Source organism: Columba livia, chromosome 3, assembly GCF_036013475.1.
Source record: "Columba livia isolate bColLiv1 breed racing homer chromosome 3, bColLiv1.pat.W.v2, whole genome shotgun sequence".
Lineage (NCBI taxonomy): Eukaryota > Metazoa > Chordata > Aves > Columbiformes > Columbidae > Columba > Columba livia.
In genome coordinates this window covers 99,843,940-99,871,876 of record NC_088604.1, presented here as the reverse complement: position 1 = coordinate 99,871,876, position 27,937 = coordinate 99,843,940, and the positions used below count along the sequence as shown (strand labels likewise).

General features: G+C 40.4%; 1 protein-coding gene across 1 annotated transcript; it reads right to left on the bottom strand.

Moving 5' to 3' along the window:
- Nucleotides 1–451: 451 nt before the first annotated feature.
- On the bottom strand, nt 452–25,275 carry RRP15 (ribosomal RNA processing 15 homolog). The gene is made up of 5 exons (XM_065058492.1): nt 25,023–25,275; nt 21,030–21,304; nt 19,091–19,188; nt 18,056–18,257; nt 452–2,725 (listed from the first exon to the last, which is right to left on the bottom strand). Exons 1-5 carry the CDS (start codon nt 25,264–25,266, stop codon nt 2,573–2,575), a joined length of 972 nt encoding a protein of 323 aa, XP_064914564.1. The 5' UTR covers nt 25,267–25,275; the 3' UTR covers nt 452–2,572.
- Between the last annotated feature and the right edge of the window lie 2,662 nt (nt 25,276–27,937).

Here is a 27,937-nt window from a genome sequence, read left to right as displayed (position 1 = left end):
AAAGACGGGGAGGGAGGCAAGGAGGGAGGGCAGCCCATCCTACAGCTGAGAGGAGACTGGGAGGCATCTGGGCCAAACAGGGTTTAGCTCTTCTTTTGAACTGCTGGTCAATTAAAACAAAACTTGTGAAATAAACCATCTGCCAAATGCCCAAAATTAAAATATACCACTCCCATGTGCCATAAGAGTCTTGAGCTTCTTTCTCTTTTGGAGGTAGTTACCAGCTTAAGTTATTCAAGGAGTTTCTCTGCATACGACACAACCAAAGGACACGGCAAAGGCAAGGTACAGTATCAAAATGAAAATAACTATCTAATATACATAAAAATCTGAGTATTATGCTTCTTAACAGGCAAGATACGCTCTCCACCTATAGGCAAAAAGTACTGCTATGTGCTCTAAATTAAATAGAAGCTCAAGGTATTTTTAACATTATCAATATGTTCCATGGTTTTCTTAAATACACAAGTGACACCAGTCCTTTAATCAAAACATTACTTCAAAAATGCACAAATAAAACTCATAAACATCCAAGTATTCCAGAAGTATTCTGAAAGTATTTTGAAATTTTGAATAATCACCTCAGGATGTTGTCGTTCCTTAGAAAAACTAGATTATTTTCCAAAAGTTTGATCTCATACAGACACTGGTGAAATCAAACAAGAGAACAACTGTAGATTTAAGGGTGCTGATGTAATTTTCCACACAAAGTAACTGAACCCTGTAGAAAAAAAATGTCAAATTAGACTAGTATGCTGCTTTATAGACTCAAAACTCATTGTAGTATACGTGTGTATTGCACTAATGAGATGCCAACTCTTGCTGAACAGCTATACAGATGTCTAACCTTCAGAAGCCGGGATAACCATATGTCAAACTTCTGTGGTTTTGCCACTTGGTATTTTGGGTGTACGCCTTCATTTATGATAATAAATATCAGGCCACAAACTAATGTCTCCTCAGATATCTAATATGTTTAACACTCAAAACAGCTTGAAAATCTAAACATTTCTGCTGTTAGCTTTGAGTTCTCCTCAAAGAGTTATGCTACAATATATACCAGATGAATAGGCTGGGGATAACAGAGCCATTGCCGGTTGTTAGGATGGGTTTCTCTGCCATTTTGTATGTACATTTTTTTATCCTGCAGCATACACAAAGGTCAATCCCAATCCTCTCCTCAACATCTTCATCAGGAAAATCTAAATCCACTGTCCTACCACACATTCCTATGCCAAAGACTGCAAATTTAAAAGTTGCTCCTAATCATATCTTGCATATAAGCAGGCACAAAGAAAGGTTTGTACATAAGACATCTGTAGAAACAGACAATCATCCTATGTCATTTAAGTGCCAATTAATAGGCCCCAAAGCATTTTCTTCACATAGCAAAAATGGGGAAATGCGATAACAAAGTTAAACAAACAACACAGCATCAGCCAGCCTGGAACAGCGGAGGCAGCACAATTCAACCCCAGACTCCCAATTAGAACAACATAATCACAACACCCCTCCTTCTGTATGCATATGCTTATACAGAATACATATATTGGTATTATGCATGTTGGCTTCTGCACCTTTGCAATCAAACATTAATTAGGAGAAACTGCTGTAGCTTAAACAGAGCCAAATTGTTATGCTGACAGATGTCTTCCAAAATGTGGTACTGTTACAATACACACCTAAGAGGAAGGGCTTTTGTTTGACCCTTTACAGAGCTGAGGAATTAGCTTTATAGCTGACTAAACCAGCACCTTACTGAAAAAGGCCAGAACACCAGTACTGCAAATGAAGCAACACTGAATACAATTTTATGTGGTATTGCTAGAAAACCCTCTCTCCTCCAACAAAAACAATACCAACAACTGTCCTTTTCTCTCTTACCAGTCTCTTAGCTTAGTCGACCTCAAACTTGCAATGGAAAAAAAACATACATATGTATATATATAAAAATAAATACAAAAGCCAACCAGTAGGGTCACGTCTCTCTTTTTACAGTTATGTTTCCAGAGTTGTCTCCAATCAAACTACTGCTCCAAGACCAGAACTATCACATTAATGGTTACTTCTTTTTATTATGTACAAAACCTTTTCTGGCCAAAGTAGTAAAGACTCTATAGGAGTCCGATAACTTTACAAGGTGACGGCATTTCTGTGTTTATTGTAAGCCATTTCTGTTGCGAATTGCTAACAACTTTTCAAAGTGCATCACCGATTTGGAAATGCAGGCACACTAAATACATCAATTGCCATGACTAATGTATAAACTTTTAATGACCTTGGCAAAATCTTTCTTTCATTGGGCAGGTGCCACTATTTTGACTGTACAAAATGTTTTGGAAATATGTTGAAAATTATACATGTTTTGGAAAATATTTCAGGATTTCAGTATAGCAAGTGAAGCTATATTAAACAAAAGTTTGACATGGAGGAGAAAACACTCCGAAGTTGTGCAAGTCTTTTTTTAAAAAAAAAAAAATCCTCCAAGTGTTGTACATTCACAGAATGCTGACTTTTTATCCAAACAAAGTTAAGAAGATAAAACATTATCTTGAGTGGTTTTCAGTTTCATTCAGTCACTCTCATCTTCTTGTTTCAGACCACCTCCTTGGTCAGCATTGCCCTCTCCATCGCTTTCCTTGTCCCAGTCTTTCATAGATGCTCCCATCATGAAGTCATCACGCAGTATATTCCATTCTGGCCCCTCTTCAGACTTCACTTCACCCTGAATGTTTGAGGGGAGGAGAAAAGGGAACAGAGGGAGATGAGCTGAATGTGAAAGGCCATAAAAGATGGAAACTCTTCATGAAATCAAAATAACACCTCTCACACTCTTACAGTTTGCACTGGCAGGCCTACTGGGGGCTAGCTCTTTGTGCTGATGGTACACACAAACATGCAGGACAATCATATGTGGCTTCATGCTAATACGTAAACTTGATTTAACCAACCAATAAAAGGAATATGGAAACAACATTTATTCCTCGTGGATGAAACATTCAACTGTGGGCATGGCTTCCTTTATTAAAATCTTTCTTGGCAATCAGAATGGATTCATGATATCATTTATTAACCCCCAGGTGCTGCTTCATTAGAACACTTCTTGGCACATTTCTGAAACACAAATATGGATTTAATAAAGGCTTAAAAACCCTCAAATTTAATATTTAACATATTCTGCGATACTTGAACCAAATCCCCTTTATGTGAATTATTACCTCACTACCTGGGCTTCTCATATGGTGCAAAGCTGCCTCTAAAAGAAACAAAGTTGACCTACACTCAGCAAGCCAACAACACCTTACTCTAAATTTCCTACCTCTTGAAAGTGGATAAACTGAGGCCACGCTCAGCAGACTGGTGAATAATAAAGAAAAATGACAGGAGTGTAGTTTTAGGTTGTTAGCACTGAAAAGAGCGCTTTGTTGCAGTTCTTCTAAGTGACAGATTGTATTTGAGCAGTGCAACAGCCCCATCCTGTGGCAATAGTATTAAAGAACAGCTTGAAGATATTCCTACATTCTTCCTGAAGGAAAATGCTAAAAACTGTTCAATGTGCTGACAAAGGATTTCAGTAGTTTAAGCCTTAGCAGCAAAATACTTCCGAGGAACAACGTGGCTCAGTGTCCAGCAGGAAAGCAAAAAGTTGCCTTACCAAAATGGAACTGGGGGCAATGAAAACAGTAATTTACTTTTGCAAGGTCTTTGAACCTACAAGCATCTCAGGTGTGCTTTTCCCACTCCCCTGCTCAAAAGGACAGACCTCAGCTGATTCAGCCCAGTTTAAGTAACTACCACCTCCTGGCACCGTACAGAGGATGGGGGTCACCTGTTCCAGCACCCTCTGCACATGCAGATTTGCCTACTAGATGCAAAACCCCATAGTAAATGTATTATTGCTGTAGACATTTGTTCATGCCTCTTATTTGTCATGCATCTAGGAATATGCGAGATGTAGAACCATGGCATATTTAAGATGACGTCCATGCAATCTCTGGGAGAGAGCAGCATAAAGAACTTAAAGGCAGGAGAAATGAGGAACAGAGAATGCAGGTCCATCCCTGTAAATCTAACACTTCGTATCACACCAACAGAAGTTACTTGAGTGCAAAAAGTCTGCTAAACAAGAGATATATTTTTAATAGGTAATCAAAGAAGAAATGCTGAATGTGACTTTTCCCATAGTTCTTTTTGAAAGGCTACTCTCACCACTCAATTACCTGGAATTCAGAGTTACAGATAAGGTAAATCCCTCAGCAGACCTTAAGATGTTCCCATGGGTGTTATCTGTATTACTGCAAACATCAGTACTCTACTCTGTTCTGAGATGCAAGGAGATGGCAGCTTCCCCCACCCCCCCACCTCTTTAATTGCGTTTCAGTTGTTTTATGTTTACCTTTGCAGAGTAGAGAAAGGTTAAAAAGATTACAAAAGTCACCAAGCTTTTTCTTTTTTAATCTGAAATCTTCTATAAATCACTGTTTGAATGTGCCAGAGAGTCAAATTTGAAACACCTAAACAGCAAAGTTCCATCTTCCTTACAAAACAATCCATTTGTCTTATTTTTTTCAGTAATAATAAAACCAAAGATTCCATTCCCCCCTCCCCCCCGACATGTGGAATGGGGATTTTTTGGGGGGGGGAACAGGGGCGTGGTGAAACAGCATAGAAGCAGTAGATTATTGTCAGCAATGACAGTGAAAGGCTCAGGGTCTGAAAAGCCCAACGCTCAAACTCATCACAAGCTACTATTCAGCAACCACTAGCCCTTCTTTCTGGTTATGTCAAGTGAACAACAGGACAAAAGCAGGACCTCAACAAAAGAGGGATGCTGATCCTCCATAGCATTACCCGCTATGTAAGGCACCACAAAGGTTTGAATGGAGTTTTACAACAAGCCCTAAGGAGAAAGACAGAGGTAGCATGTCTATGCCTCAGACGAAGATTAAACTCTTGAAAGCAAATATCTAATCAATTTTAAGCATGCTCCCAAGTGAAGAAAACCCCATGGTTAGTATCTTCATTCCTAACTCTTTTTTACTGCTCTATTTTCCCCTCAGAATAAAAACTACCCAAATCTATTGTATCACAAAACATTCCTAGAGTCTTAAAAAAATATGCAGCAAGACTATTTGTATAATTAACAATTAGTTCAACTTTATCACTTCCCGACTTGCTTTATGGAAGAATGTTAATACACTTGGGTTTTCAATGCCATAATCTGGTTTCATCTAAGTAAACCAAAACTGATTCTTGGCACATGGAAAATAAACCAGCTTTCATTCTATACAACCTCTTCTGAACTTCCAGTCAGCTGTTCATCCTCATCTCCCATGTTTCATTACAACACTGAAGTTCCTTTTGAACATCCCCAACAAAACCAAAACAGGCTATATAAACATTAATGGGTAATGCTACATAAAGTGGATCCCTCTGTAAGGCAAAGAGTGAAACCAAAATTCTTATGCAAATCCTAATAAAACCACCCACCACCCACAGCTTTTGTCTGTCACCTAGAACAAACAGCTGTTCCTTCCGGGATCCAGGCTGGGATTACCTTTTGAATGCTTTTGAAGGAACTGGTCTATGAAAGCTCCATGGCATCAGCAGCAGCAGCTATACAATCATGTTAGAAATCTCCCGGTTTTGGTTAATTTCTTTACTACTGCAAAAATTTGGAGCTACTTAATTCATTCTTAAGAATGACATTACTGTAAGTATCTTCAGCTGAGACCTGCCAAACTCAATGCTGGAGTTGTGGCAGACTGCGCTGCCACTCAGGTGCGAGACGGATCCTCTCTCCCTCTTCTGGTGTTGTCAGAAGCAGCAGCAGCAAGGACACTTGTCACTGCACACAGCTGCTTCAGCCTGCAAACCAGTGCCTTAGCTCAAAGTCTACTTCCTTTGAAAGCTTAAGGGAGTTAAGTTCAGTCTAAGTCCCAGGACGTTGTCATTTTCATCTGTTATTCTACTGGCACAGCAACATCCTAAAACCAGAGCAGGAAAGTTTGCCAGAGCATGTGTAAGCAGACCGAAGTCCCATAATGCTTATTGGTAAGTAATGGCATTAAAAGATATGTCTTGAAATCAGACCTCACAGATCAAAGACCACATTTCACTCCACTTTCCACCAGCGTGTGTCACTTGAACATACCCATTTCTGCATTTGCCAAACAGCAAATACACCTACATCACTGTAGAGATTCCCCAACAGCCTGTGTCCAGGAGACAGTAACTGCGGGGTATTAACAAACAAACATTGTTCGGAACTAGGAATTACAATCAGGACACTGGGCTCACACACCTTCGCCCCATGTACATGATGAAACGCCAGAGCTTGCAGAGGCATCTCTCTTTACCATCACACACAGTAAAAGTTTATTTGTACCTGTCAGGGAAGGAATTTCTAACATAAATATCTCTCAAGCAACAACTTTAAGCCCCAAGAAAACAATTCGAACATGTCCAATTAATTTGAACTGCCTCCCCAGGTTCCTCCCTATTGCTCAATACAAATATCTAAGACCTTGAAATACAGGAACGCTTTTGTCACAAGGAAGGAGTTGAAAAGTGTAACTGCCAAAACACATTCTTGCACACATCTGACAATTACCGTCCCTGCCAGCCTGCATCTTGCTCCAAATGACTGCTGCTATTCTGTTCCCCAGCCCCAAGCAAGTCCGTTTCAACCTAGCTCAAAAAACCCCAGCATAGGCATACGCTGGGGTATGCTAAATCTCCATTAAAATACAAAACCACACACACACACAACTCCACAAATCAAACAAAACAAAAAAACCCCAACAACAACAACAACCAGAAAACACTTGTAAGAGACGAGAGGACATGGAAAACAAGGAACATCAGCACAATCATTTCTCCTAAATTTTTTCAGGAATATCCAGTTTCCTCTAGGCTGGGAAGAATTAAATAAAACTACAGCAGTAATATAAGCAGAAAGCAAAATGTAATGATTTTTAATAGAAAAATGATACTTCAGTTGAATCATCAGTGCTGCTTGCAACATGAATTTGAATTACTATAAGAAAGGTTCCTATGTACACTCGATCCCAAACACACAAAAACCACAGATCTGGAAACTAAGAATATACCCTGTACCGCTACCATCTTGAATGTCTGAGCTGAAGTCTCATAGCAACTCACGTTGACTCTGGGAAGCATTTTTGAGCTTTCAGAACATGTGAGCTGCACAGCAGAAACCTGTTCTCCTGCAGCATAAGTCTGCATGATTCCTTAGGCAAGAGTAATTCAATATCCATTTGCATCCTCCCTCTGAACAAGAAATTAAAGTGACTGAACTAAATTGCCTGGCTTTACTTGAAATGACACTATTCTGCAGATATAAGCAATGGCACAAGAGATTTACTCAGACCACAAGGTCTCTTGTGCACAACAGCATCTGCACTGGCATTTCCAGTAAATAAATCTAAGAATGAAATTTTTTTACAGTGTGTTTTGAAACCTGCTGTTTCTCTTCAAACTTCTCTGCAAGTAACACCCTGGAATTACTACCACAAGCACAACAAATACTGATTTTCCCTTTAAGCACAGCCAGGAGACCACCCAGAGCTTAATGACCTGCATGAGGAGCCTCCCCATCCTCACATCCTCCTCTAGGGTTTACTACAACAGGGGATGTGTGAAAGAGAAGGAATGCTTTAGGTTGGCACGCAGAGGCTTAAACATGCCCCAATCTTAGCAGGGTCAGAACTGAATTACAGAAATTCTAAAAACAAGCAATCTTCTGGACTTAAGCAAAGAAGAAAAATCATTAACATTGGGCGGGAGTCCAGTGGAGAGCTACAAAGATGATGAGGGGCTTGGAGCATCTTCGTATGAGGAGAGATGGAAAGCTGGGTCTGTTCAGCCTGGAAAAGAGAAGGCTCAGAGGGGATCTCATCAATGTTTATAAATATCTCAAGGGTGGTTGTCAAGAGGATGGGACCAGACTCCTTTCAGTGGTGCGCAATGACAGGATGAGGGGCAATGGGCACAGACTGAAGCACAGAAGGTTCCACCTAAACACAAGGAAAAACTACTTTGAGAGTACCAGAGCACTGGAACAGGCTGTCCAGAGAGGCTGTGGAGTCTCCTTCTCTGCAGGTACTCAAAACCTGCCTGGACACATTTCTGTGCGATCTGCTCTTGGTGAACCTGCTTTAGCAGGTGGATTGGACTAGAACATCTCCAGAGGTCCCTTCCAACTCAAACTATTCTGTGATTCTGTTATTAAACGCTCAGTTGTAAAGAAGAATCACAGAAAGAGCTTATGAGAAAACAGATTTCCTCAGCCTTAGTTCATCTGAAACCTCATAAATAAATATTTCTGTCAGAGAAAGCAAAAATATTTCAAGAATTCAAGTGTACCACAGGGCTTTTCGGCATGCAGGATGCTCTCGAACTCCCCAGCCTGTGCTGTGCTCCAGCTCTGAGAGTAGCAGTCTCGGAAATCCTTCCGCTGCACAAGGAGTTTCACCACATGCTGCTGCAAGACGTCTGGCATTGAGAGTTTCTTTACACATCTTAATGAGATGATGAACAGCACGGGCATATTAGACACAGGAGCTACTCAGAGAAAATAAAAACCCATCAAATAAAACTCACCTGAAAATAAGCCTCACCTAATAAAACATAATCCTCTAATTAAGTTACAACACAACTATAAACTGTTGCTCATGGAATAAATTATTGTAATTTTTAACTCGTGTTCTGCAAAATGCCCAGCAAAACAACAGTGTCCTGGATATCAAGTAATTACATTACTCTCCTTACAACTGTCAGGATACTGACATTGCCACTCCATCAACAAAGGAAAAAAGTACCCAAGTAAGCTTGTTTAGTAGGAACTACATAAAATTTATCTCAAAGTAGACAGCAAATTACTACAGAAAAGATACCTAGAGAGAAATAAGACATTCCCTGTAGTAGGTCATCATGAACACATCAGAACAGAAAATTTCCAGACAGTATACTTTTTCAATATGCCATCGCTGCTCATTTTTAGACATCTTTGGGTTTTCCTCCTCTAAAACCAAAGCTGCTTCATTACCCTCATCTATATGCTTTTACCTTCACACCTGCAATGCCTATCAGCAGTTATACGACTGACAGTGAAATTTCTGCCTACCATACTGGCCACTACTATCTCAGTATTCACCTGTTACTCCCACCCTTTCTCCATCTGTAAGTCTCCACGCAGCTTTCGTGTTTCACCTACTTGAACGACTGGATCCTTAGAGCAAAGACTGCACAGCACCTAGATCAATTAACTCTTGACATAAAGACCCAAGGAGTATTGTGATTAAAAAGAACATACGATCAAGACTTTCGTATTTAAAGCAAGATACGTTATACTTCCATTGTTCATCAGTCAAAAATTTGTACAGTAAGTTCTGGTATTCAGAGTAGTTGAATCACGAGCTCTTTGTTCATAAGCCAGGTAGGGTTTAAGGTAGCTGCAGTGGTTCATTAAGAATCTTAATTCTGACTTGGAAATAGACAGTGTTGTCTATCAGAAAGAACAGCTTTTCATGCTAGCTAATCCTGAGCCCCAGGTAATGACAGTCTGCCAAATATTGTTCATTTTGTACTACAACAAATCAGCTAGTATTAGTTAATTACCAAGATTAAACTTACATGGACTCCTTACCAGCTTCCATCAATATTCCTAAAAGGAAAATAATGAACCAAGAATTTTTCCGTATGGATGGGATTCAAAATAAAGAACAAAAGAACTTTTCCAGATACTCTGCATTTCAACCCTGAAAGAAATGCCGTGCAGCTTCCCATCAGTGATGAAAAACTGCTTCTATGCAGCAGCCAATCCTGCATTTCTTAAAGTGTATTTGCTGCAGTAATGAAGACATGATGGAGTTAAAAGGATCAGCCTAAATATTACTGAGATCCACAACATCCTTCTTAGCTGCACAGTTCCTGAACCATCAAGTCTTACCTGGTAAATATGTAGCTAAAGTAACATGCCTTGTAAAAAATGTCCGTTCAAGACTAAGGCCTTCAATGTGCTATCCCTCAAAAGTCAAATACTAACATCTTTCAACAGTCTACTTTAGACAAACATTTTCAAGTCACAACAGATTTCTCTCAGATGTCACCCATTTATGCAAGACACTGATGCATTATCTCAGCTGGGTACCTACAATTTTCTGCAGGCTTTTACAAAAGCTTGCCTGTTGGCACAGTAAGGGAACATGCAGGCACACAGCTGCCTGGAGTATTTTTTGATCCTCTTTAGAATACATTAGCAGCTTGCAGATTTTTGAATAATCTGAATGTGACTCAGATTATTTCCTACAAATGATGCTTAAATCATCCACTGTTTTTCATTATGATTCAGCAAGAGGCCTAAATGAGCGAGTCCCAAAAGGTCGTCTCAAACAACGAAGGCTACAGTAATGCCCAAGTCCTTCACTTCCAGCACTTAAGAAATCATCTCACAGAGTAGCTGATGAGGAAGAAGTGGGGTTAATAAAAAGCCTCCTCTTCCTGACTCAGGATTTCCACTTACATTTGAGTTCTGAAACAAATACACGGATCCAAAAATCTGCAAGGCAGGAGAGGGAGAAAAAAAAACTCACAAAGAACTAGCTTTTGTGTATTTTTATTACGGAATATGAAATAGTGAAATTTTTATGACTAGTAAGCAGCTTGTCTGGCTAAACTTCCCTACCCTTGTTGCCCCTGCTTTTACTTAAATGGTTTTTGCAACATATCCTAAATGTTTGCAAATCCAAGTCTCTCTGATTTTATATTCCTGTAATTTCCCTCACACTGTTGTGGCTGAGTGGCAAACTCATTAAGGAACAGACCATACCCCTCAGCATTCCTGTGCTGCCTTCTAAAAGCAGTTTAAACCTGAAGAGGGAATACATAAACTGCCTGCGATCCCAATCCCTTTTCTTAGCCATCTGGCTACCCTTCTGACCCTTCCATCTCCTTCTACATTTCCGTATGGGTTTTCCCCAACGCCTGCAGATGGAGAAGAAATGACACAGACCACATGCAGAACACTGTCCAGGGTTCAGCAACAAACCCAAAAGAGGTCTGACATTCCCAAGAAGGCAGCTTTAGTATCATTTGTAATAATAGCACACTTAGAAAAAAACAACAAAAAAAAAAACCCACCAAAAACCAAGAAGTATATTTTCTAAACTTTCAGTAAATTTCAGAAACACTCATTAAAAACTGGCCATACTTTCACATATTAAAAAAACCTGAATCCAGCAACCCTTTAACCATTGGAAGCTGGAAGCCGTTTGAAGTCTACCAAGATAAACAGATGAGTAGGTGCCCACAGAGGTCATTTGTAATACACACCTTCTAGTTCAACACACTGGAAATCAGAGTATTTTATACCTTAATAAAACTTCAAAGTAAGTGAATCACTTTTCAAGATAATTTCCAATGGAAAATGCTTAGATGAGGGAAACAAACTGGTTCAGATAGACAAGCTCCAACCAATCTTTCTTACTTCCAGAAAATATTTTTTTATGAAACTTCATGAAATGTTTAGATATATCTTTCTGTAAGTACATTGCCCTGCCTATAAGAGTCACAAACAGAGCCAAAACTGGAGACAAAGCCAAAAGTAGAGAGCTGCTTTTATAAGGCTTCCAACTCAATGTACCAGATAAAAGTGTATTAGGATTTGACTTTTTGTGCTTTGCATACTTACGGGAAGATCAAAAGAAGATGTATAACACAAGATTTCAAATGTGGTTGTTTTCAACCTAGTTCTACTGGGGAAAAAAAAAAGCCTTGCAACGTCTTCTGGGAAAGGAGAACACCACTGTAGTATCCTGTGCACTAATAATCAAATGGCAAGACAAATAAGTCCCAAATATGACAGATGGAGCTGTCTTAATATTACCTGACATTTCAATCACAAGTCCCTGTTCATATCCACTTACAAAATTTGCCAAACTTCAACTGCTCCATGCTGAAAACTTTTGCTATGTTTCAACTAAAATTACTTCATCCCTTTCCACAGAAAGATGAACTTAAAAGCATTTTGTCTACAGCTCTAAGGAAGAGACATTTCCTACAGGCATCCATTAAAACCTTGCTTCGTCCTTCTTTTTTCTGGACTTAAAAGCAGTCAAGGGTGCATTTTGGAGAAGGGAATGTGTCTTTTACTATCTCCATTAGCATCTTCCTGGATCTGGTCAAGTTACAACACCTGGAGGACTGCCCTCCCCCAAACCTGAGGTCATCACCTCAGTAGAGACAACAGGCATTTAGTATCCAAATTCTCTTAAAATATCTGTCCCCACTCATCACGCACGATCTGCGTCTTAGAAGACAGCATTAAACCAGACTCTGTGTGACTCATGATGACAAAGAGGGAACTGGTCTTTCTGTCACCTGTCAGGGCTGTTCTCGCATTAGGCCCCAGGACACCGGCCTGCGCGCCCTCCAGTGCAGGGGAAAGAACCTTGTCAGGAACACAAAACATGAAGAGGATACTACGAAAAACAACAACAACAAAAATTGATGGAAACAGGGTGCAAAATCACAAACTTTTCCTCTGAATAAGGATCTGAAAAAGACAGCAGAAAGACAAATCTGAGGATAAAAACACAGGAAAATGGGTGAACCTAGTGAAGTAAATAGAGGCACCACATGGCTCTTAATCCTTTTATCTGAAGTCGAACTCAGAGTCAAGTTCTTGACATTTATCAATCAAATATACATTGAAATATTGACAAAGACTGACATTTGCATGTTAACAGATGTGTGTTGCCAGCTATGGCAACAGATAGTGAACTGAGCTTGTACATCTTAAAGACCTAGTGCTGCTGATGACCCAAACTGGGTAAGTCAATACATCTTCCTATATATAAAGTACAAATGTTACCGTCACCATCAAACAACTTTTAGTATTGCACAATGACCCTTTACCTTAAAGAACATAGGGAAATTAGGACATAGCAAACTGGTGGCAGGCTGCACTGTATTTATCCCTAAGGATAAAAATTAGGATACATCATACAATTACGTAGTCAGCAACCTTTTACTACAAAACCAAAAAAATATATTAAAAGCATCAGCTCCAAACATATCCGAGGTGACCTTCAAGAGAATGCAGATACATATGGGAAAAACAGATTCAAATGCACAATTTATAAAGGAATCCAAATTAAAAGTTTATTTGCATGTGATGGAAAGACATTTATTAAAATTGGGAGAACACATCTACTTTGGCTGCAGCTGAACTAAATTAATACTTGGCTGCCCCCTCAAATCTGCTGGAATACATGCACGCCTGGTTACTCCTTCAATTAGTTCTGTAAAACCAGCATACAACAGCTGTTGTAATAAACTTCTGCTACTCTGCAATGTCATTATCACCTAAGAAAAAAGTTTTCTTTTAAGATTACAAGAGGTGTTTATACACCTTACCAAATTTCTAGAAGTCATCTATGTCTTCATCCATACTTCAGAAATAAACTATTTTCTACAGCTGGTTGAAGCAATTGTTCAGACTACTGTCCTCCCAAACAGGTATATGGATGAAAATATTTTTCCCCCCTTCCCCCACTTCTGCACTGTGGAAACTGTGGGAAAAAGCAGAACACCACTCCAAAGGCCAGTACCTACACAGCTGCAAGAAAAAGGCGTCAGTCACCCTCACAAGTTTTAAACAGATCTAACTTGTAAGCTGGAAAGCACATTTATATCCCCATCGAACTTGAAAAATGAAGGCTCCCGTGAAACTTCCAGGATCCCGGCAAGAACAGCAGAGTCAAAAGTACAATACTCCTCCTGCTCTTCAACAATCTTCAAACTACTGCTTAAAATTAAAATATTTATGACTATTAAAAGTCTAATGAAGAAAAGAAAAAAAAATCTATAGCAAACCTGACTCTAATGACTTTGTTTACAAATTACTTACCAAGCACTAGGAGCATTTATAAAACACACTTCAGGCAGAAGGAACTTTTCTGGAAAAGTATTTTATTTCAAGTCCCATGTGAGCAATAGCCAATATGAAACAACATTTGTATTCTTCTCCTCTCATCTTCCTTCCCATCAATAAATTATTTTAGAATAGGTACTATTTTGAGACCAATACACCAATTTTTTCCAGATGCCATCACAACACAGGAAGCAAATTGTACCTCCAAGTCATGTAGTCAGCACAGATTACAGAAAACTTATCTGGCATAATGTGGTCCATGATTATTGAAAGTAAACCACGCAATTCTGCTCTCACTTCCACCACTGAAATGTTCTGCAATGGATCTGGTCTAAGAAAACTTACAAGTTGAAGCAAACACAAGTGATTCAGAAAACTATGCTACACAGGCCTGATTCAAAATTAAATGTTGATGAGTGCAGGTTATGCTTGTTGCAAAGAATATTTGCAACTTTCATGCTAGTTGTTTATATATCTCTAGAAAATGTTTTACCACTCAGTAATACTTTATGAGTAACAGCACAAATGCCAAGTAAAAAGTCAAGACTAGTGCTTCTGGTGCTGAACAACCCTGTTGTAACCAACATTCAGCAAGGGAGAAGAGTCAAGGCTTCTCTGGGAATGTTAGTGCTGAATTTCTTCATTTTCTTACAATTAAGATTTCAAGATTTCATGCAATTCACTACGTCAGCCAACAGGTCTGTGCAACTCTAAGAGGCCAGAAAATTCACCCAACCCTGGAAGCAAAGGCAGTTCCCTAACCCACAATCCTAGAAGGACCTAGAAATTTGTTAAGGACCTAAAGAAAACAAGGAATTCCTACAGGAAATCATTTACTGCCACTACCTACTTCTGTATTTGTTCTATAGATACAAAGATTACTTCAGCCTCTAGGGCTGGAAAGACAGCATCTCTGCTGTGTACCTTTTTCAACCTGCAGTTTAATAATGTTTCTTATATTAACTTCCAGGTGGGAAGCAGCAAGCTACAACCAACACATACTGAAACAAAAACCTGCTCTATAATAATTGTGTTGAACAAGATTGAAAGTTTTCATATCTCTCAATAAATGGTTCCCCAAAAAAAACACCTGAAAACTTTAAAAAACCCTACCCAAACAACGAGTGTGATTTTGGTTTTAAATAAAATTATTACATTTTTTTCCCACATTGCAAGACTTTCCGATAAGATGGCGAAGGGAGGGAAACAAGATGATCTTACCCAGAGGCAAGCATCAGGTACATTACCTTGGAAAAAAACAGGGAAAAATATTACACAAGTCAGCTGGCTCAGCGAGGATTAAGAAATACCTTGATAAACAGCTAATGATATGAAAGGCAAAGGTTTTGGCTCCAGCTCAGAAAAGTAATTACTCCCATCTGGACACACAAAACCCGATGAAGGGTTATGGTTTCACATGGCACAGGAAAATTTTCACAGTCTGACAGTCTTCCCTTCATAGCAACGCTGAGTGACTGCACACCAAGTAATATTCAGGCCAATGGCTATAGGGATACAAGACTGTAAATGAAGTTTTCACAGGGCACAGGTGACCTGTCCCAGCAATGCATGAAGCTGCTGGAAATAGAGAACAAATCTTTAAAGGGGTTGTGCTACTGTGAAATCCCACAGATGGGCCCTTGCAGAGCATTCAGTTTCTTTTTCTCACACATACATATACCTGACTAAATAGTCACCACAGAGCTTTATAAGGGGTTTCTTCAACAAAGGTTACATTTGGAAGCAGCCAAACTTTCAAAAATACGGCAGCAAATTTTGCATTCAAAAACCACTGCAGAGTAAGAAAAATCATTTGCCCATTCTCACAAATAATATTCAAGTCTCCTTTCACAGCGCAAAGCTTGAGTCAAAAAAAGGTTTGCTTTCACTGGGAAAACTTTATTCTCCTATTTTTCTTGCTGACTGCTTGTTTTATGTGGGTGGGGTAATGTTTTTATTGTTCCGGACTGCATTTTAATTGATGGCAGAGTGCCTGGAGTTTGGGATTGGCACCTCTTCCATTGTTTTTGTTGACATAAACAAATGTATTTCCCCCCTCTTTTTAAAAAATGAAATACACACCATTCTCTCAATTGCTAAAAACAAAGTAGGCTGCTACAAAACAAACAAACAAACACAAAACAAACACTTTCAGATGGCACAAACAATCTGCCAAATTCCTGCTGCAAGGAATTCACCACTCAAAAGCCTCATCCCTCTGAAAAACCCTCAAAGACCAAGAAGCAGAAATACGACAGTGGAGGCCTGCAGTATTGTTCAGTGGCTAAATGTCTGTGTAATTCTGACAAGACTGAAGATCAAATTTTGGCCTCAACCTCAAGAATCAACAACTACGAGGATGGGAGCCTGCTAAATGGGTAAGTATGTTCTCAAGAGAAAATAAGGCAGATTAAAAACAGCTTGAAAAGCAGTTTTTGTTAAAGAGTTTGGTTCAGAACTGAATGGAGAGTCACTGAACCAAATGCAACAACGGAGGGAGAGGAGGGGTGGTCTACCCAGGCAGACATGGCTGTTAAACAAATGACGAAATCCCACTCCCCAAACAAAAAAACCTACAAGTATATCCTTATATAATGAAAAACTCCAAAATCTGAAGTTTTTGTTCAAAAGCAATGTGAAAGCAGCACCTATATCAATATTCAAAACCAACACTAACCAGCCAGCATCTAAAGCATCTCCACAACACTTAAATGGAAATATGTTGTTACTGATGCTGCCAAAATAAGACGTTTTTAATTGTATAGAAATACTTGCAATCTATGTCTTCTAACTAGTAATTAGAAAATTGCCCTACTACAATCCGACACAAAGAAAAAAGGTCGTAGTTTTTGCTCAGCTGTTGATTCAATGCCTACTACAATAGATGTTAGCACTGCTATCACTACAATATTCTTCTGCTATTCCAGGGGACAAAAAAAACAAAACAAAACCACCACACACTCACACCCCCACCCAAACAAGCAAGCTGGAATTATTTAAGAAGAAATAAAGTGTCAGCACCAAGCTAAATTGTTCTCATTATCCAAAGAATTTAAAAAATACTTTAACATTACACTTGCATGAAAATTGTATGAGCTTTTCATGCCAGGCAGTGTTTCAGCATGCTTCCCAAGTGCACACAAACAAAAAACATATGACAAACTGTTGTCTCCCAACTGATTAAAGTATTTCTTCCTGGCGCAAAAAAGCATTTAGTTAACTGCTGTGAGCCTGGGCCAAGAGAAGTATTCCACCCACTACCAAGCACAAAGTTCAAACCTGAACACAAATAAGCTTCAAAACGTGCAGCTTCTGAAATACGAGAAAGAGTACATCTGAGTAACTTGTTTTCTACCCTGAGCTACTTGGTGAGTTGGAAGAACTGGTAAAGAGTTGGACGAGTCCAACCTCATTGTGTCTTTCTTGAGCACATTTGGAAAAATGGGAATGTGTTAAAATACTTCTTTCCAAAACATGGCAACAGCCATAAAGCCTTATCTCCCTAACACACTCAGAATTAAGGAAAGAAAAGCCTACATATAATGTTTAATATGATGCAGTTTCTTTCTGTTTCAATATTCATCTGTAGGGCAAAGCCCTTCAGTTCCAGATACCATAATCATCCAGAGCAAGTGAGTCTGAACTACCCAAAACTGTGGGTACACACAAGTTGTACAGCCTAATACACCATGTAAGACACAGACCACCCATGCCTTGAACAATTTTAAAGAGCTGATAACTATTATTGGCCAAATTCCAAATGTTACAACCCACTAAAATCTAGCACTTTGTTCCACAGTTGGTGCAAAATCCAAGATAAAAATCACATTTTTCGTATTATTTTCTTAAGCATACAGCTAAAACAAGTTATTTGTACAAAAGGCTTGATGTCTAATCAGAAGAGCTTCCAGTGTTTTGTACCCTGATACTCAAAAGTTGGGGAAAACAGGCTAAGAGCTTTTTGCTCCCTTTTTAAGTATCCTCAAAATAGCCCAGACACTTGGATGACAGCTGTTCTGAAAAACAGGCACGTTAACAGACAGTGATTATACTGAGAAGGTATCTTGTATGCATTTCTTCCTCCCAGATGAAGCCTACCTGTTTACTTTTTGTGGCCTTTCCAGCAGAATTCTTGCTTCCTTTAGCACCCTCCATGTTTCTTAAAACACTGATGAAATCTTTCTTTGAAACAGATGACAGCAGTTTCGCACGCTGCCTGTCAGAGCTCCCAGCTTTCTTCACCTTCTCATCAACTTTCTTTTGGTGTGTCCTGACAGCATTAAACAATTGTACAACACCTCTGGGAAAAAAAAACAAAACAAAACAAAAACATTTTTAACACAAGTTCCCTTCACAGAAATGAACCCTCTACCAAAGCAACTAAGCAGTGCGGATGCTGGATGGTTTCTAGCTCCCCAAAACTCAGAACCTCAATCCAGTTAAGAAGTAATATTTACTACAACATAAGACACTTCCGATTTTCACTCTTCCTTCACACTTATTGCTAGGAACCAGTAACAAAGAAATCCACAAATAACTACTCAGACCCTGAAATAAGCATGGTAACATGGCACTGAGACCAGTGCAAGAGCATTTTTCATCCCCAGAAAGCACGTTACTCATCCTACAATCAGTTATTAAATTCCTCAGGCAAGATCTTAAGAGCAGCAGAAACAGGGGGACAAGGCAGAGGAATGAGTAAGGAGCCCGATGCAGACCAAACTCCAAGGTGTTCAACCAGTTCTGTGACACCAAACTACTGCAACGCAGAACAGGCAACTGAACTTAACAGCTGTGGATCTGGTGAATCCTCTGCAGAGCAGGAACAGAGTAGTAGAAACAACTGTTCTGCATTTTTTAAAGCATTAAATTAACAAAATGAGGGGATCCAACAAAGCACTTCTGTTAAGCAAACATTACATTCCCATCTAAATTTTTACTCTTTCATAAAGCTTCTGAAATCCTTTGCTGAACTTGATACTGTACAATGCAGACTTGTACATAAATCACTCAGCTGCTGCTAGCCCCTTCTGAAGAGTTCAATCTGATTGGAAACAGATTACCTGTGCAGGCCTTTTCTTCCTCTTTTTGATATACATTTATTTAAGGAAAGCATTCAGAAAAACCTCTTACCTTGTGGCAATTCTCTGAAGATTTCTTTCTATGTTTCGGTCTTTGACAACATCTGGCTTCACTCGGCACATCATTTCCCACTCCCGCTTTTTATCGAGCTGCATTATAAATATTGTTATGTGAAACAAAATGAAACAGTTGAGAACGCAGCATACTCTGACAGAGTATGTAGTAGAAGGAAAAAAAAAAAGATAAATCAACAAAGCTCAGTTTGGTTTGAGGGTAAGGGGAGCTTCCATATGGGGCTAGACAACAGGTCTGAGGCAAGTCTCTTGCACTGGCACACCAGGGGCCACAGTTAAAATCTCAGTCTGTCACTTGTTTTCTGTAACAAAAAGTAAAAAAGACTCGCATCAGAGTGATGCCTCTGGCTCAAGACAAGCAAAAGGAGTCCAGAAAAACTCAAATGCTTTCACAACAGCAGCTATGGACAAGGAAATTATTCAAAGACAGTTGTAACTCCAAGACTTCATAAGCTGAAATTTATACATAATAAAAACCTGTGCCTATCAAGACACGCGTGTTGTATTTTGAACCTTGGGAATTTGACTTCCACTGCTGAAGTAATCACAGTACAGTTTTGTGACGGACAGTGACGCATGGCAAAGACTATGATAGGCAGCACTCAGACACCAGGAAGAGCACCAAGTGCCCACTGGAGAATTCTGATTTTTGTCTTATTTTTTTTGAGGTGCTCTCTTTCAAAACCAAACTAACCCACTTTCCCATTACCAGGGGCCACATCACCACCAGCTTTATTTCTGCTACAGTAAGAGAACACTGTATTTCCCCAGTCCCTGCTTCAGAAGTAAGGTAGTGAAGTTGGTTTTTTTTCCCCTTTTAACAATTTGACAGTGTTCTAGGCCTGGTGATGTTGTATTAAATCTATTTTACGCAAGAAGTCTTGCATGGAATTTCAGAATACTCATAATGCTAGGCAGACTACTACGAATTCATGAGTTTACGACCACACTTTGGCCTTTGATCAAAAGAACTGCCCTATTCTAGCTTCTGTCAGCAAAAAATTAATAGAAGGCAGGCTGCTCTCAAGTTTTTCTACGGGTAAACAAGTGAGTTTTGGGACTTGATGCCCACCTCTGCTTTGCAGTACTCCCACATATTTACTGGATGAGAATGGCCATTTGGGACAACCACAAGTGAGCAGATGCCATACAGAAGTTCTGTATCCCAAAGGCAGGCCATGGCCTAATGACAGCGTGTCCCAGACTGTCAGGTGGATAACGTGGTTACCTCATTGAAACAGAACTGGTAAGATGAGACATTAGAATTATTAATGTATTTTTAGCTTGAAGGGAAATCAGTCACAGACTGGAATTAAAGGTTCCACTACAGACACACAAACAACTGACCTAATTGCCAACATAGTTTTGTCTTCTTCATAACAGTTTAAGAACCAGAAGCAATTTAGGGCATGGACACTATAATAGAAAACACTTAGCAGGATTCACAACCATATCAATGATTACTGCAATCTCAACGTAGAGGATTTTGATTTTGGAAGTCACAGCCGAATTTAAATGAAAGCAGTTTTGTTCTCTTTCTCACTTTCAATAAGAGACAACTATTTCAACTTGTAACGCTGACAAAGTGAGTTATACCCCAAATTAACAACAGCAATCAGAAAACTAAGCGTAAAGCAGCTGCTTTCACCCTCTCAATAACAAAAACACCTTAAGCTGAGAGACTGGAACAATCCTGCTGCCAAAGATCAACCTGCCTTATGGCCCAGAAAAAAAAAAGCCTTACAACATGACTGCCTTGAAAGTATAAAATTTGAAGCTACTACAGATCACTGTGGATAAGAGATTCCAAAACTGAGACAGTCTCAGATCACTCTCCCACCTCCCTGCTAAATGGATCTTGCATGTATCCCCGTCTGAATTTGACTGTACAATGAAATACTGCTTCTTTTTCTCACCTTCATCCTCTTCTCCAGCCTTTCTTGTTTTTCCTTTTCTCTCTCCTTCTCCAGTTTTTTATTCTTGGCCAAGATAGTGGACTTATTTTGTGGAATCTTTTTGTTGAGCACTTTAGCCATGGCATCTGCCCAGCCCGCACTTGGGCCAGCTTTGGAATTTGTTGCCTCTTCAACCACATTGCCAAGGGCTGCCGTTTCATCTTCGTCATCACCATCCAGGGCTTCACCTCCTGAAGAGTAGCTGTCTTCTGGGAGTCCTGAGCTTAACTCAGAATCTAGGGGTAAAAAAAGGAGAACAAAAAAAAAAGAAAGTATCAGAAAAGTATCAGGAGTTCTGTTTCTAGTAAGAACCCATCACTAGTTTAATTTAATTTGCTTCATCTGTAAATGTTTTCAGAGTTCAGTGAAAATTTAAAGTGATTTAAAATGTTGGGTAAAAGGGAAAAGGTAGCCTTGGAAATCTATTACTAAAGAATATTTTGATGTTTAAGAGGAGCAAGTTTTGGGAAAAAATATATTTTCTAGTTCAAAATTATGATTTATAAATGCAGGGACACACATACGTATGCATATATGTATGTGAGTACATACTTACATACAAACTGCAACAGTGACATCTAGTGTTGAAATGCAAACAGACACATGGATTAAATTTAAGGTACAGGGTATTTCTCACATGAGAGCAAAATCTGCCCAATGAAAATAACACCAGCAAAAAGATGATTACCTAAGTAGAATGAACACAGAGGAAAGACTGCTTTGCAAATTAAAAAAATCAAGACAGTTGTCACATAGCTCAAAAGAAACCAGAGGCACTGAGCTTTTCTGGTACAAGTAACTGCTCAAATTCTTGCCACACAAATAAAACACTCCCAAATTCAATTTTTCTTACCCTATGCCCTCTTCAAAACAAAACAAAAACAAACAAACAAACAAACAAAAAGAAGGAATTAAAGTTAAAATACTGAAGTCTGGAATCAAGCAACAGCAAGACAGGAGAGAACAGCCAACTACACTGCAAATCAAACACATGAAGAATCTACCACTTCCCTCATTAGTCTGCTCAGTGGGTCAAATAGCAAAAATAAAGTCTAAAGTCTTGAACAGTGCAGGTGATTAACCAGAATGAAACAGTTGGCAAGTTTAGGGTGTGCTAAAATATGAGTGGTTATTTCAGTGGACCTACTTTATCACATAATCAAGAGCAGAGCTTACAAGTGTCCCGTTGCTATTAACTAACATTCCACTAACACTTGCGTCACCCAAAAGTTTTAAATATATTATGTTATATGTGACTTCCAAGGCTGCAAATCAAGTGCTGGAAAGAAGGACACTGGTTTCTGACACCCCCAGAGTTCCACCAGCAAGGGGACAGTTCCCCACCAACTCTGAGATACCAGCTGACTGGCTTTCATCCATCTACCAGTCCCACACTACTTTAAAAAGTATATTTTGAAATCACGATGCTAAGTACCACTGTGCCAAGCGCTTTACTTTGTAAGCGCTACTGTATCTCATGAACCACCTTTCACAACCAAATCATTAAGAGAATGAAATCAGGACTGCTTCACAAGGTCTGTTTTCCATAAAACCAAGTAGACAATTGTTAATGATATTTCTTATTAATTACTTAACAAGCATAAACATGCATTCTGTTGCCAGGCTAACTCGTTACTCTGCTTTCTCCATGTGTCTTTTGAACCAGCAAAAAACCCCCAGCATAGCAGCAAACCAGTGGCATTAACCAACCTAAAACATAGCCTCTACCACCCAGGCATGTTTAGAGGCTCAGAAAGCGTTCAGTTATCATCACGGAAAGAAGCAAAATTATACATTTACATCAGATATGTGCAAGAGAAATATTTACTGAATACTTGCTCATTATCTATATCAGTATGACTTTTATTGCCGTCAAGGTGAACACAGTGTTGTGTCATGCTCCACACAGGATAAATTATGGGAGTTTTTTCCAACAGTCCTTAGTATATATTGGAAATTTGGCAATGGCAAACATGTTCAACACTTTCAGAAACTACTAAAGGCAACCTTTTTATAATATCACTACATCTCCGCATCCTGATTTCCAAATAAAAAAGAAAAAAATCAAACCATTTACTATAAAGAAGTAGTTGCATCACCACATCCTGGTTCCTACATGTGAAACAATTTGTCAAGTTTTCACCCCTAAGCCTTGTCTGTGCTAAAATATATAGCATATACTATACTATGTATTTTATATTTATACTATATATAGTATATATATATAGTATATTTATACTATATTTACTATATAGTAAATACTATATATACTATATAGTATTTAAACAAGTAATTAAACCCCTACTTGTGACTTTTTATACATACAAAACAACTACCAAAAGTCTAAACCTGGATTCCATGCACTGCTTAGGACCAACTTCCACCAGCAGCCATAAAAACCAGATCAGATTTATAAAAAGGAAAATTCAAACGCATGTATTAGTCTTCTTTACATACTATATCTGCTACTAAAATGGGAGGATAATGCCAGAGCCATCCAAGAACATTTTGCTTTCAACAATTACAAAAAGATAAACAAGATTTAATACATCAGAAGCTCTGTCAGCAACATGAAACAAAGCAATGATATTTCAAAGTACTTTAAACCAGATTAACCCTATCAAAGTAGGACGTGGGGCTCTATTCTTAATTGCAAAGATTTAAGCCTAGCATAGATGCAATATAAAAAGTCCTAATTGTGTGTGTGAAATATACATATGCATCTCCATACTTCATTCTTCTGAACTTGCTCGGTGATCTAGGTGTAGACACATACAGTTAAAACCAACATTCAGAAGTGAGCTCTGAAGGAAGCTCCCACACCAGGTCCCTGGGTTCCGTTTTAACCCTCCAACCAAACAGAGCGACTGTGAGCTATCACTCCAAATGGCCACAGCCCTGATTCCTCCCAGAATAAAGAAAAAACAAACAAACCAACAAAAAAACCACCCAACTACATGATATAAAAAGCGACCACTCAACACAAGAAGAGGCAAAAATGAATGGAGTGGAAGTGTAGGCGCTGATCTCTTCTCTCTGGCAACCAACAACAGAATACGAGGGAATGGCAGGAAGATGTGCCAGGGGAGGTTCAGGCTGGACATTAGGAAAAGGTTCTTCACCCAGAGGGTGGTGGACACTGGAACAGGCTCCCCAGGGAGGTGTCACGGCCCCAAGCCTGACAGTGTTCAAGAAGAGACTGGACAACACCCTCAGACACATGGTGTGAACTGTGGGGTTGTCACATGCAGGGACAGGAGCTGGACTCGATGATCCTTGCGGGTCCCTTCCAACTCAGGACATGCTGTGATTATAATTACATATAAAGGATGGAATGTGTGCTCACGCAGTGTTTACACTCTGTGCTTCTGGTGGATTACTGCCACTGGACTATCGCAAGGGTTTCCTTCGGAGAAGGAAGCAGATCCCCGTCTCATACAGACACAGACAGACCGACGGCCCACCGCACCCCAGAGCTCATCCAGCTCAGCCCAGTCGTCCCTCCCCCCAGGACACGGGCATCCCAGAGACACTCGGCAGGCAAAGTTCTTTCGGTGGGCCCGGGAAATGAACGAGCTGCTGCCGGCACCCCGCGGGCTAAGCACACAGAACCAGAAAACCCAAAAGCGGCCGCGCAGAGGGGGCACAGGGCCGGCGGGCAGGAGCGGGCGAACCCCGGGCCCCGCGGGGCCCCGCTGCCTCCCCTCCCCCGGGAAAGGGCAGCAGCGGCTAGGCCGGGGCTGTAGCTCCCACTGCCCCCACCAAGAGGCTCCAACCCTCGGAGCAGGCTCCAGAGGGGAGGAACCGAGGGTCGAGCCCACCGGCGGGCCCGGATGGGGCAGAGAGGAGCAGCCGCCGGGGCAGGACGCGGCCCCACGGCGGGGCCCGGGGAAGCCTCAGAAGCCCGTCCGAGCTGAGAGGGACCCAAACCCCTCCCGCTCCCGCGTCCGTTACCGCTGTCCGCCTCCTCGCCCGCCGCAAACCCGCGTCCACGTGGGCCCGCCACGGCGGCCGCCATCTTCCCGAGTCCAGCCAGTACCGCCGCCCGGCCCGGACCCCGCGCCGCGAACATGCGTTCCGCCTCCGAAGGCTCCGGGCAGGCGGGCTGTGGCGGCGGCTTCCGGGGCGGGCCGCGGGCAGGAGGAGGCGCGTAAACCCCTCTGCAAACCGGCGGCTTCTTGCTGGGTTTCATTTTCATTGAACAAGCGATAGAAATAAGACAATAAATAGAATAATAGAATCATTTCAGTTGGAAGAGGCGCTTGGGATCATTGAGTCCAACCATAACCTAACTCTGGCACTAAACCATGTCCCTAAGAACCTTGTCTAAATGCCTTTTAAACACCTCCAGGGATGATGACTCCAGAACTTCCCTGGGCAGCCTGTTCCAGTGCCTGACGACCCTTTCTGTGAAGAATTTTTTCCTAATATTCAATCTAAATCTCCCCTGGCACAACTTCAGGCCATTTCCTCTTGTCCTATCAGTTGCTACTTGGGAGAAGAGCCCAAAACCCTCCACGCTACAACCTCCTTTCAGGTAGTTGCAGACAGCAATCAGGTCTCTGTGGGAGATTTGAGGGATTTTCTTGAGGTTGTTGTGTGGATGGGTTTCTATTAGATAAGGATTTATTTCTGAACGAGCCAAAGGAATTTCAAGGGCAGCTCGTGAACATGGACAATAACCAATCAGCCAATGCGTGCTTGGAGCATGGACGCGTGATCAAGAAATAACTGCATATATAAGGAGGCTTGTTTCTGTAATAAATGGCTTTGCTTGAATTCATATTGGATTGTATGGAGCCCATGATTTTTTGCCCTCGCAGGTCTCCCCTCAGCCTCCTTTTCTCCAGGCTGAACAGCCCCATTTCCCTCAGTCGCTCCTCATCACACTTGTGCTCCAGACCCCTCACCAGCCTCGTCACCCTCCTCTGAACTCTGTCCAGTATTTCAATATCCTTCTTATGATGAGGGGCCCAAAACTGAACACAGGATTCAAGGTGCAGCCTCACCAGTGCTGAGTACAGTGGCACAATGACTTCTCTAATGAAGCAGAGAGGTCTGCCTGGGCTTCTTTCCCACAGGCCCAGGGAGGTCTGTGAGACTCAGCAAAGCCCAATAAGACCCTGGGCCTGCAGAGGCACCATCTTGGGGTCACTGCCACCCTGACACTAATACATGGCCTTACATTTCCAGTCATTCAGAAAGGCTACCTCAGGCAAAGTGTGGAAGGTTGCCCTGCAAAACCCAAACCCAGCAAAGCCCAGGCTGGTTGTTCTCTGCTTGTTCGCCTCTTCCACCTTGGAGAGCTGCAGTGAACATGGCAATGATGAATTAGTGTCATATTTGCTGTAGGTTGTGAAGTGGGAAGCAGGATTTGGAAGTCCTACCTTTACAGGGCTAGTGGCCCTAAGAAAACTGCTGCGCTTTCAAACATTGGTCAAGGCCCAAGGGAAGGTTGGTTTTTAACATGGCGAGGAATGAGAAACTGAAATAGTAGAATCATAGAATAATTTCAGTTGGAAGGGACCCTCATGATCTTTTGTTAGCTTCTCATTCAGTCAAATTGAAACAAACAAACAAACAAACAGACAAACAACACCCCCCCTCACACATGAACGTTTATTACATCCGCTTCAAGATATACTATTTGCACATTGATGCTTCCACTTACTATTTTGAATATAGTTTTTCTACCTTGGAGATGTCCCCTCAGGATATACATGGGAGGTCACACTCAGTTTTTAAGGTTCCTCTGCACTAGCTGATATCTGTGGGGTAGATGGGCTCAAACCTCTCCAGACACTGAGGAGCACATGGGTGGGTAGGTGAGTCATGGACCCAGCGTAAACAATTCTTCTTTTCTTCTGTGTGTCCCAAATGACATGTTCCACTACAGGTCTCCTCTGGTATGGGTTCGATATAATGGGATGGACGAGATGGGATGGGATGGATGAGATGTTAATCTCCTCATGACAAGTACTGTATCCACCGATGCTACACTGATCTGATGTTTAGCATGAGTAGTTTAAGTATTAGATCACACTGACTATCCTTTACATACTTTTACATTTTTTTCAAATTAAGAGTTTAGGATGCTAGAAATTTTTGAAAACTCCTGTTCAGTTGATGTACTGAAATTTCTTACTCATAATAGTGGTATTTGTTTTCAGCACTTCGTGTTTGGAAGAGCAGACTATCCGCTATGTATAGTAAAAAAACACGAAACTCTTAGTTTAGAGCATTTCTTAATAACATGAACTTTCTGTCACTTCACAACCAATAGATGGACACACAGATTTTAAAGCCAGACTGTAGCACTACTGGTCATTAGGTTACTCAATTTGATGCATCTGTAAGGAGTACATATTGAAGAAAGCACTCGCTAGAACACCAAAACTGTAAAAGAAGCAAATCTCAGGCAACTGCTTACTTAAAAGCACTCCAAACTAAACAAGCAGAAGTTAGGTATCAAGAACTGCTGTTAGTGTAACAATTAAATATGCTGATAGGCAGAAGCACCAGCATTTCTCGGAGCCTTGAAAGTTCAGTACAAATAACCTTGGACTTTGAAAAGTATCTATATATATATATATATGAGTATAGGTAGTAATGTATTTGAAAAGATTTGCCTCAAATGCTTGCTGACTTAGTTCATAATCATTAAGCATGATCATATGGATGAAATACTGCATTTGTCTTCACATTCACTGACACCTTAGACAGCCTGTGTGCATAAACATGTATTACAATAAGGAACGGTGGCTTATATTGTAAATGAGGTGCAAGACGATGCTGTGCCTAGATACTAATGATGTCAGACTGGTGGTTTGATTTTAAGATGACTTTCTTGGCTTTTAAAGTTCAATAAT

Excerpts from the sequence above, each read along its gene's own strand:
- RRP15 (XM_065058492.1), bottom strand. The coding sequence starts at position 25,266 with ATGAAAATGAAACCCAGCAAGAAGCCGCCGGTTTGCAGAGGGGTTTAC. Across the intron at positions 18,258-19,090 it reads CTTCAGAGAATTGCCACAAG|AGGTGTTGTACAATTGTTTA; the intron begins GTAAGAGGTTTT and ends TTTTTTTCCCAG. Across the intron at positions 2,726-18,055 it reads AGGCCACAAAAAGTAAACAG|GGTGAAGTGAAGTCTGAAGA; the intron begins GTAGGCTTCATC and ends TCAAACATTCAG.